This window comes from Triplophysa rosa, linkage group LG24, assembly GCF_024868665.1.
Source record: "Triplophysa rosa linkage group LG24, Trosa_1v2, whole genome shotgun sequence".
NCBI classification, from domain to species: domain Eukaryota; kingdom Metazoa; phylum Chordata; class Actinopteri; order Cypriniformes; family Nemacheilidae; genus Triplophysa; species Triplophysa rosa.
In genome coordinates this window covers 303,915-314,530 of record NC_079913.1, presented here as the reverse complement: position 1 = coordinate 314,530, position 10,616 = coordinate 303,915, and the positions used below count along the sequence as shown (strand labels likewise).

Here is a 10,616-nt window from a genome sequence, read left to right as displayed (position 1 = left end):
TATCTATCATTGCTGTTAACACAATCTCATATGAATGTTCATATAAATAAATCATAAATATATACACGTATACAAATCATTTCATATCATTGTGGCCCAAAAATAGCAGGGGGTCACATTATAATTTTCTGAAAATAACTTTTTTTTGTATGATTATGAAAATATATAATATTAATAATAGATATAATAGCTAAATATGTCTTTATATATGCAGTTTAACTGTACAAGTTAATAACAGTTAATAATTCGTAATTGTGATCTAGTATTGTGATATATAACAACTCACTGTTATTATTGTACTAATGTGCTGGCGCCTTAGAGATCGACTTCCGACTCCCTTCGATAGCCCAGTTGGTAGAGCGGAGGACTGTAGCGAATATCACTAGCAACGCGACAAAGTTGAGAAATCTTCAACTTCGTGCAAATGAAGAGCGACTTCAGAAGCGACAGCCAATAGGAAGATGGTAGAGCTCAGAGCCATTGAGAGAGAGAGTTCTGCCAACGGAAGTCCATAACGCTGGAGCGTCACGTGATTCATGGAGCCTTCAGATAGTTCCAGGAAGTTATGTTTCCTCTTTAAATGCTTTATTTCTTTCATTTTGTATTCATTTTATACTCCGTGCGTTACTAGTAACGTCCGGGAACTATTGAGAGCCTCCATTACTGTGAAAAAACTGTTCCATTGGAGTCAACGGAGTTGGCAGAACTCTCTCTCTCAATGGCTCTGGTAGAGCTAACGTGATCAGTGGATGTCGTCACTCAGGCAACCACTAGTGGGAACGCCCACTGGCGACTTGCAGCGACAAAGTCGCTTATAATCAGAACGCAGCATAACAGTTAAACAAACCTACTACTTCCAAACCGTCACTTATTTTAAATGTGTGGTGTGCTGCTTCAGTGAAGTTATTAGTGAGAAATAACGAGGCAGGACGTGCGTGTGAATGAAAGAGAGAGACCTTTAAAAGGCAACTCACCGCATCCTCCAACGTTTTTCACTGTAAATAACGCGTCACATATTTGTATCTTTAAAAAACATGTTATGCGAATTTATTTTTAAAAAGCAATGCAGTTAAAATAAATTAACGCAGATTCAAAACAAATTTGAACCACCAACAAACCATTCTAGAATGGTAAACAATTAACTGCACTTAAAACAGCAAATTAAAGCGTTGAAGTATTTTTATTACACAGTTTCCGGTTTACTACGTCCTTGGAATCAAACCATCCAATCCCAGTGCGTCGCCATGTTGTGTATCCCAATCAGCGCGCTGAGCGATTCTTCTGCAGTCCAATAAGCATGCGGTGCGCTTTTGCAGTGGGTCGGGCTGCTGATGAGGGGTTTGTTTGGGTTTAAAGAGTCCCCTAGTGATCGCTGAAGAGGAAGAATAATACAGGTAACGTTATTTCTTTAAAACTCAGCGATGACAAATACATTTCTCATTTTATTGACATATTTTCGATGTGCTGCACGCATCTGAGGCGTTAAGCTTGACATAAATGCCGCTTTTTGATATTAAATAGGAGCTAGCGAATGCTAACCATACTAGCAGCTTCAACCTATTGTGTTTTTCGGCGAATTTAAGTCTTTAGTTTGTATTTATGATTTATCGAGCAATAAAACACGAAGGAGGTCTGCTCTACATCTTTGAATCTCACAATGTCACTTACAACCTTGCCATGATATATTGACGGTAACACCGTGACATTTCTTGCTGTATGATTAGTCATTTACTATGGTAACTAAATTCAAGATTCAAGATTTAGATTTGTCACATACACGGTTATATAGAGAGTATACAACCAGCAGTGAAATGTAGGTCAGCTCAGCTCCAAAGACAGTGCAATTATTATAAAAATACAAACACAAAAGGAAAATACAAATAATATAAAGCTAAAGGTATATATAGTCTATGATAAACTGTAAATATTTACACGAGCAGGAATGTGCAAGAGAATGAGCAAACAGATAGTAACTCAAGGTGGTTACTTAAGGCTAAAATACACTACTGTAAAAGACTTTTGCTCAGATTTTCTGTCTGGAGTTGTTGCAGAAAGTCTGCGCCAGTCTGCAGATTTGATCAGTTAGTGTGTTTCTATCTGAAACTTTCAAAAAGTCTGATTTTAAAAGTCTTGTAGTGTATTCCAGCCATATTAGTAGCAACAACAAAAAGAGCAGTTAGTGCTGTGTGCAAGTAGCAATGTCACTATATTGGATGTTGAATGTTCTTGAGAGGACAGTGAGTGAGGTCAAATGATGTTAACACACTGAGTTTAGGAGCTGCTCTTAAGTCTCTCTGCTTTGGCCATCAGGCTACGGAAGCGCTTACCAGATGGCAGCAGGGTAAAAAGTCTTTTCAGATTTTTGCAGCGTTTGAGGTCGATGTCCTGCAGGGATGGTAGAGCAGACCCTGAGACGCTGCAAAGATGCTGTTCCCATACCACACCGAGTTAAAACACTTTCTGTGGCCCCTGAACAGAACGATTTCAGGATTGTTGGTGAAACCCTGAATTTCCTCAGCTGTCGCAGAGGGTACAGTCTTAGCCGGGCTTTATTCACCTGTGTGTGAATGTGTGAAGTCCATGTCAGATCCTCAGAGATGTTTTCACGAGGTACTTGTAGCTGCTCACCCTCTCCACAGGGGTCCGCTTGATCATACGAGGAGTACAGGGCCGGTTCTGCCTCTTCCTGAAGGCCACAATCAGCTCTTTGGTTTTGGTCACATTCAGAGAGAGCAACTGGACCATAGTCATTCAGGCAAGAGGGTTAATTGTTCTTAGGCACGGGATGAGGAAGGATTTTTTAAAGGAGGAGGGAACCACGGAGGTAGCACGGGACTCATTGAAGTGGTGCTATAATGGCCTAAAAAAGTCTTAAAATGATTTTCATAGCAGTTTCGCGACAATGATGAATAAAATAAACTGGTATTGTGTAGTATATTATTAACATTTCTGTGGTGATGAAAGATTTGTTTGTGTGTCTCTCTATTACACAAACACACACACTGGTCAGTATGTATTTCATTTATTTAAGTGTGTGTCCAGTAAGTGTGTACAGAAACGATTCAAGGAATGATAGAAAATGATCATTTTTAATTCATTGCGTCAGACTGTGGCAAGGTCAAGATGGGTTTTCATGTAGTTTCAGATGAAGTTTCCATGACTCTGTTAAGCGTGTGTCTCATCTGACCTGTAATCTGACCAGTTCTCCTTCTCTCCACATTTACAGCGGCTGTGACATCGTGTGTGTGTGTGTGTGTGTGTGTGCTGATGATGTGTCAGATCACTGAATAAGCCGCCTCAGCCTGATTCCCGTCATGGAGTTCTGCTTCGGAAACATCGTGTTCAGTTCCCGCTTTGACTCGGGGAATCTGGCCCGTGTGGAGAGAGTGGATGGATCAGAACCGGACGGCGAGAGCAGCAGACCGACCAATGCTTCAGTGCCGACACAAGCTGACTATGAGTTCAATGTCTGGACCAAACCGGACTGCGCCAACACAGAGTTTGAAAACAGCAACCGGTACCAACTTCACCCATCTATATTCTTTGAACAAATCATCTTAATGTCTGTGATGTGAGTGACGTTGTGTGTTTGTTTAGGTCGTGGTTCTACTTCAGTGTACGAGGGATGGTGCCGGGGAAACTGCTGAAGGTTAATGTGATGAATATGAATAAACAGAGTAAACTTTACTCTCAGGGCATGACTCCGCTCGTCCGCTCGCTGCCGGTCAAAACACGCTGGGAGAGGGTTCGAGAGAGACCCACGTTTGAGGTAAAACACCCACCAAACTCCACCAGTCAGCGTCTTTTTTAGCTCTCTTTCCTCTCTGATGAGCCTGTGTTTTGAGATCATGTCTTTCCTCTTGTCTTATCATTGAAATCATTTTAGAATATCCTGCTATTTGTCACATTATTAATAGCTCATTTTGATTGTACTTCTTCTGTGTGTGTGCAGGTGTCAGACAGTCAGTTCATCTTGTCTTTTGTTCATCGTCTGCTGGACGTTCGGGGGGTCACGACATATTTCTCCTTCTGTTATCCATTCTCATACATCGAGTGTCAGGATATGTTGCTCCAACTCGACCAGAAGTTCCTCAGCAACACACACACCCTGGGACCCTGCAGGTACACACACGCGCACGCACACAAACACACACACACGTACCCCTGCAGGTACGCACGCACACACACACACACACAGGGCTCATTTTTCTCTGTATGTTTGTGTGTTTGTAGTCCAGTAGACAGCATTTACTACCACAGAGAGCTGTTGTGTTACTCTCTGGATGGACACAGAGTTGATCTCATCACGGTCTCATCGTGTCACGGGCTGCTGGAGGAGAGAGAACCACGGCTGGACAGACTGTTCCCGGACCTCAGCAGCCCACGACCTCACCGCTTCACCGGCAAACGGGTACCATTATTAAACATCAGCGTAAAATCAAATGACTTCAATGTTCAGAGGAAAAACTAGAATAGATCAGACACTGTTGGCAGATTTTTTAAAATTTCACTGTTATTATTCTTGTGGTGTGTGTGTGTGTGTGTGTGTGTGTGTGTGCGTGTGCGTGTGTGTGCAGGTGTTTGTTCTGAGCAGTAGGGTTCATCCAGGTGAGACGCCATCTAGTTTTGTTTTCAATGGTTTTCTGAACTTCATCACAAGTCAGGATGATCCACGTGCTCAGATGCTCCGCCAGATGTTCGTCTTTAAACTCATTCCCATGCTGAACCCCGACGGGGTCGTCAGGGGTCACTACAGGTCAGAGGTCACATGTTTATGAGCTTATTTCACTTTATCATCACTTCTTGTTTTACTTCATAGTGTTTTGTGATTTTGTGAATATGTCTTATGGGAACATTTAGTCTATTCCTTATCAAGTCAAATAATCAGATTGGATTGAAATATTTCTGACAGGTCAGATGTCATTTGTGTTTATAGGACGGACTCGCGCGGTGTGAATCTGAACAGACAGTACGTGAATCCCAGTCCAGATCTGCATCCCTCCATTTACGGTGCCAAATGTCTCCTGCTCTACCACCACATACACAACCGCATGAGCAACTGCGCTCCCTCCGCCCTCAAAACCTCCAACCAATCCAACACCACCTCTCCTCTGACCACGCCCTCTGAACCAGAGCGCTGTCTCAACCTCCGAAACGAGGCGGAGCGGGGCGACGGGCCCACGCTGGACCTGTCAGAGATCCCCATGCAGTTGGAGGAGAGCTGGGAGAAGGGCGGAGTCGAGCGGGAGGCGGGGCCCTGCGACGAGAACGAATCGATGCTGTGCAGAGGCGAAGCACCGGCTGTGTCGAACCCCGCCCCCTCTGAGCAGATCCCGCCCCAGGAGAGTGGAGTGGCTTATTACATAGACCTGCACGGCCACGCCTCCAAGAGAGGATGCTTCATGTACGGCAACAACCTGACGGATGAGAATCAGCAGGTGTGTGTGTGTGCTTGCCGTCATCTTCTTTAATCATCATGGGAATATTTCAAATCAAAAACCGTGTATCTTCTTCTGCTCCACAGGTGGAGAACATGTTGTATCCCAAGCTCATCTCACTCAACTGCGCTCATTTTGACTTCCTCGGCTGTAATTTCTCTGAGAAGAACATGTACACGCGAGACAAACGTGAGGGCCAATCAAAAGAAGGCAGCGGGCGTGTGGCCATTCACAAAAGCATCGGGCTGGTCCACAGGTAGCCACCCGCACACGCTATGATCACACAACATTCAACCGCAGTGCTGTGTGTATTCCAACGCACTTGTGTGTTTCTTATCTTCAGTTACACACTGGAGTGCAATTATAACACGGGCCGCTCGGTCAACACTGTCCCACCCGCCTGTCACGACAACGGGCGAGCCACACCCCCTCCACCACCCACCTTGCCTCCCAAATACACACCTGAGGTGTACGAACAGGTACGTCAGCGCATCCACACGACGCCGTCTGTATGGACTGACTCACGCTCACATGCGCATCGTGCGCGTTACAGGTGGGGCGAGCGGTTGCCATAGCAGCGCTGGACATGGCGCAATGTAACCCGTGGCCACGGTTGGTTCTGTCCGAGCACAGCAGCCTGGTGAACCTGCGGGCGTCCATCCTCAAACAGGTGAGGAACAGCAAGGGTCCGGCCGCCGGCAACCGCAGGAACATCAAGAACACCATCCCACCCAAAGCAGCGTAAGACCGCCGCCATCTGTTTCTGAAGCGCCTGTTTCAGAGTGAGAGTGTGAAGCATCTGTGTGTGTGTGTGTGTGAAGGTTGAGCAGCTCGGCTTCAGAAAACTCCCTCAACCGCTCGCGCAGTAACGCAAACGTCACAGGAAACCGGCAGACGTCTCCTCAGCTCAAGAGCTCACCGAGCTTCACATTCGGCTGCAGCGGTCCTCTTCGGGCTCCTCACGGGACCCTGGGACCCGTCAGAGGTGAGACAGTCACACTAAAACTCTCATGTGTGAATGAAATGTCACGATAGTGCATAGATCACGTCCAGCTGTTTTGTGTCCCGTTGTAGAGTGTAAAGCTCAAGAAAAGAGACGTTTCCAGCACCAGCGCCTCTCCCTCCATCAGCCACCCCCCGCACGCCCCCCTCTCTCACCCTCCTCGTCCCCGTCTTCCTCTTCTTCGGGTCCCTGCTCCATCAGTGTGTCAGGTCTGTAATCGCTGCAGCCACCCAGTCTGGCTCAGATTCTGCCCTCTCTGCAGGTCATGCCCCGCCCTGGCCTGCTCTCCAAACTGCCCCCCCTGCAGGCGTACCTCAGCGACAGCAGGACGGCTCCGGGCCCCGCGCCCGAGTGACGGGCCCTCCATGTGTGTGTTTTAGTTTGTTCCATTTTACACCCCCATGTAGCATACGTGAGGAAGAGATTTGATTATTTATGATGAAGCTTTATGATCGAGGCCTTACATTTGACATTCACATTACGAGTTAAACATGCCAATGATGGCGAATCTCTCAGAAACGTGGAGTAAGTTTGGACGTGTTTGTTTTAAATGGTCATGCTGCACTTTTATGGTTGATTGTGTTGTACGTGAGTGAACGTGTAAGTAACCATGGCAACACAGACAGGTCTGGAGCAACTGCTTGTGTGTGTTCCATCAAGATTGAATGAATGATGTCACGCATCACAGTTTGGGTCTGATCATGTGACCTCTGGAAAATCTTTCATGAACAATATATACAGTATATGTTGGGACCACTGTCGTGCTTTTTTCACAGTGCTAAGATATTTCTGTCAAATTCTCCCGCGTGTGTGTAGATGCAGCTAGAGCTGCTGGCATCCCATAATTCCTTCCGCACACAATGAAAAGCACATCACAGATGATGTGTTCCAGACAGTTTCTGAGTGTTTTTATCAGTATTAGAAAACACTGTGTATGTAAATATATCATGTGAGAGACGCGCCAGTCTCTCTGGTTTCTGTGAGTGTTTGTGTTGCTGTGATGATGTTTCTGTGTTTGCTGCTTTCACTTTAATCTTCTCTGTATGTGTGAAGATAATATCTGTATCTTGGAGTGTTTATAGCCCACTGCATGTTTTATGTTCATCACACTAAAGGCAGAAAGAGGCAATAACACATGAGGCATCACATGATCCTGTGTGTTATATGTGTCTTGTATGACATGAGCTGCTAGAAGAGTTTCAGCTTCACTCATCTGTTTGATCTTTTCTCTAATAAACATTCTCCTGTTTCAACTTAGCCTGTCTCTTTGACCCTACGCTTCACCTTTCTGTCTGTGTGCTGATTTCCTGTGACATCACTTCCTTTAGTCTCTCTGCTTTTTCTCAATGTTTTTCCAGTAAAAATACATGTCACTAAACACGCTCAGTTTACTTGAAAAGCAAAACCGAGTGAAGCATGAAGCATTCATTTAATAAAATGTGTGGTGACGTTTATCCTTCAAAAAGAAATGTTGTAAAAAATTGCTTCCCAGACTGATGCTCAGATACCAGAAATCAACAAAAAATCCTTTTTAACAACATTTATATTTGTGCTTCATTGTACACCAGCACTAGTTTATAAATCACACACTTCTGTTTCTCTTCAAATATGACACACAGTCCTGCTTGAACTCAATGCAGACTGTCATGAGCTCTCTGTGTTGCTATAGTTACCGGATCTTTTCACTGTTACCATGGCGTTTGTGCTGTTAAGCATTGTGACATCACATTCTCGTGGTTACCAGAGCTGCATTACTTCTGTGATGTTTCATGATGGAACTATTCTCTCTGTCTGTGTTGTTGCCTAGGCAACAGCTGCCCTGAGACCCGCCCAGTGGATCAGAGGAAAGACTTTCCTGTGCGGTGTGTCAAGGCGTTCCAACAGAAGAAGCCAATCACAGCACAGGTAGATCGGTGTCACAGCTGTGAGTAGAAAGATGCTTTTATAGATGTTCAAATTGTTCTTACACTCTTTCCAGGAACAACATCAGGACCTTATGACCTCATCGATAGAGTACAGCAGGTAATAATAATAAAAAGGCGTCCATGCAGTGATTCCATAACAGGTATCAGCAGAGCGGTCAAGTTCATCTCTCTGTCCTGTGACAGATGTGAGCTGAAGCCACGACCCAGTCGCATCCCGGTACGGAGCACAGCCCCCCCTCTGACGGGCGGTCTCGAGACACCCGCCCTGAAGGTGTGGAAACTCATCAAACCTGGAATCAAAAAACACCTGGCAGGTCAGAGTCTCTCTCAACAGCTTTAACACCGTGTTTTTATGTTGTGGTGAAAGATGCACGGATGAGTGGTGTGCATTTAAAATGAACAAAATCACAGACTTTGGTAAAGTGTGAACTGTGTTGTCTGTTAGGTGTGTCTGGGAAAGATGCTTCTTCGCTGCGTCTGGCCACTAAAGCACTGCTGAAGAATTCTGCTTGTAGAGATCAGAGATCTGGAGACACCAGCAAACAAACACACACAAACAGGTAAGACACAAGCAGACATCAAATGTGTGTCCTGTGAGCTAGAGCGTCCGGTGAAGTGCTGTCAGTGTTTTTTCTTTCCATAGATCACTGCAGACCTAAGACGGATCTGCTTAAAGCAACCCAAACATCTTCACTCACAGTCTGTGCTGGACTGAAGGTCTTTCAGTTCTCTTTAGTGTCGCTAACAGAAGTCATGAACAGAAAGTGGTTGGTCACCCTACCCGATCTATAACCATAACACTAAAATAACCTGTCATAGGCAATCTGTCTGTTATTGTCTAAAATGTGAATTTGTGGTTTGAAGTGGGACTTCAATGCTTGTATTGTCATTTTAATGAGAAATGATTTTTTTAATAAGATTGTGGTTCTGCTTTTAAGAAGTCTAAATGACCAACGTCAGTTTAAAATACCGACACAGATGAGATGTGTCTTTTTTATGCATTGTGTGTGATCAAGTCATGGTTGATTTCAAAGCTTTGAATATTTGATAGAAAAAATACTGTTCTGTGAAATCTGTACATTTCAATAGCAATAAATATAAAGACATATTTATGAAAAGGATGTTGACCTGGTTATTATCAAGAAAGCACACAAACACATCACAATTTGACATGTTTATTAACATAATGTGCATACAAAACGTAAATTTACAGGCTGAATCTTCCCCATTCTCTGTGTCTGATGTTTGTCTGGTCCCTGTACACAACCTGAGAGTGAAATAAACACATGTATTAGTTATTACTGTATTAGACGCATTCAAAAGTGCGCGCGTGCGTACCTCTGTTCTCTCCACACGGAGCATCACTCCAGTTTCTTGGGATTGTTAACAGCAACATAATGATACAAAACCACCAGTAAGAAGAGTGACACCCCCAACATGTTGGCAAATATCGCCAGCTGCACATCTGTCACCATCTTGCTGAAAAACACACACAGACTACGAATAAGATACTGTGAAGAGAATTGTAGAATTGAGAATATTGCCATCGTGCATCATAAAAGCATGGTCTATATGAAGATATCTCTGTGGCACTGTAAAGAAAACTATCATATTTATAGACTCAAGAGTGAAAAACATTGTTACCACAGTCACTGTGTGTGTGTTTATAGTAATCGCAGATCCAGAATTAACTCGATGAGCAGCGCATCTAATGCAACAAATCTATAAACGTACAACGTAAAATCACATCACGAATGCAGATATATTCATACACGAAATAGGAATGACTTACGTTTATGTGTTTTTAATGTTTGTGAAGAGTGTTCACAGCTTGAATATTCCAGCGCTGAATTCCGGGTTAAAGACACGTCACGTTCATACGGGGTATCTGAGACGTCACTTCCTGAGTCGTGATTTTTATGCAGATTGTTAAACTAATCAGGGAAACCCCGTTCAAATTGGGTTATTTTTATTGACATTTTTTAGTGGATTAAAGTACAAATTTACCGGATTTGTATGCTTTATGTTTCACTGAAGTGTTTACACTCCAGCACACATGGTGGCGCTGTGCAGCCATTGGCGAACCAGTTTTTCTCCACAAAGTCCCTTTAAGTAAAGTCTCCGGCGACCATATTTGCTACGTCTACAGGCAGATATTTTTAGTCCTATGAGACCAAAGTCAAGATCACAATTAAATAACATATATCCGATAGACAATTAAGACTTCCATGACATCTACAATCATTATTA

At 44.0% G+C, this 10,616-nt stretch overlaps 2 protein-coding genes across 2 annotated transcripts; one reads left to right on the top strand and one right to left on the bottom strand.

Annotated features, from left to right (window-relative positions):
• Positions 1-1,305: 1,305 nt before the first annotated feature.
• agbl5 (AGBL carboxypeptidase 5) lies at positions 1,306-9,454 on the top strand. Its single transcript, XM_057324720.1, has 17 exons — positions 1,306-1,394; positions 3,227-3,517; positions 3,598-3,769; positions 3,953-4,122; positions 4,234-4,411; positions 4,578-4,756; positions 4,937-5,438; positions 5,525-5,694; positions 5,782-5,917; positions 5,992-6,179; positions 6,260-6,423; positions 6,513-6,650; positions 8,249-8,346; positions 8,420-8,463; positions 8,550-8,680; positions 8,812-8,926; positions 9,010-9,454. Exons 2-17 carry the CDS (start codon positions 3,315-3,317, stop codon positions 9,023-9,025), a joined length of 2,604 nt encoding a protein of 867 aa, XP_057180703.1. The 5' UTR covers positions 1,306-1,394; positions 3,227-3,314; the 3' UTR covers positions 9,026-9,454.
• A 61-nt stretch (positions 9,455-9,515) lies between these two features.
• On the bottom strand, positions 9,516-10,255 carry ost4 (oligosaccharyltransferase complex subunit 4 (non-catalytic)). Its single transcript, XM_057324721.1, has 3 exons — positions 10,159-10,255; positions 9,705-9,845; positions 9,516-9,633 (listed from the first exon to the last, which is right to left on the bottom strand). The coding sequence occupies exon 2, from the start codon at positions 9,839-9,841 to the stop codon at positions 9,728-9,730; it is 114 nt and encodes a 37-aa protein (XP_057180704.1). The 5' UTR covers positions 9,842-9,845; positions 10,159-10,255; the 3' UTR covers positions 9,516-9,633; positions 9,705-9,727.
• Positions 10,256-10,616: the final 361 nt, after the last annotated feature.

What these genes read in the sequence shown, in the direction of transcription:
- agbl5 (XM_057324720.1), top strand. Translation starts at nt 3,315, where the DNA reads ATGGAGTTCTGCTTCGGAAACATCGTGTTCAGTTCCCGCTTTGACTCG. An exon ending in GAGAGAGACCCACGTTTGAG is followed by an intron (nt 3,770 to 3,952) that starts GTAAAACACCCA and finishes GTGTGTGTGCAG; the next exon opens with GTGTCAGACAGTCAGTTCAT. An exon ending in TCATCGATAGAGTACAGCAG is followed by an intron (nt 8,464 to 8,549) that starts GTAATAATAATA and finishes GTCCTGTGACAG; the next exon opens with ATGTGAGCTGAAGCCACGAC.
- ost4 (XM_057324721.1), bottom strand. Translation starts at nt 9,841, where the DNA reads ATGGTGACAGATGTGCAGCTGGCGATATTTGCCAACATGTTGGGGGTG.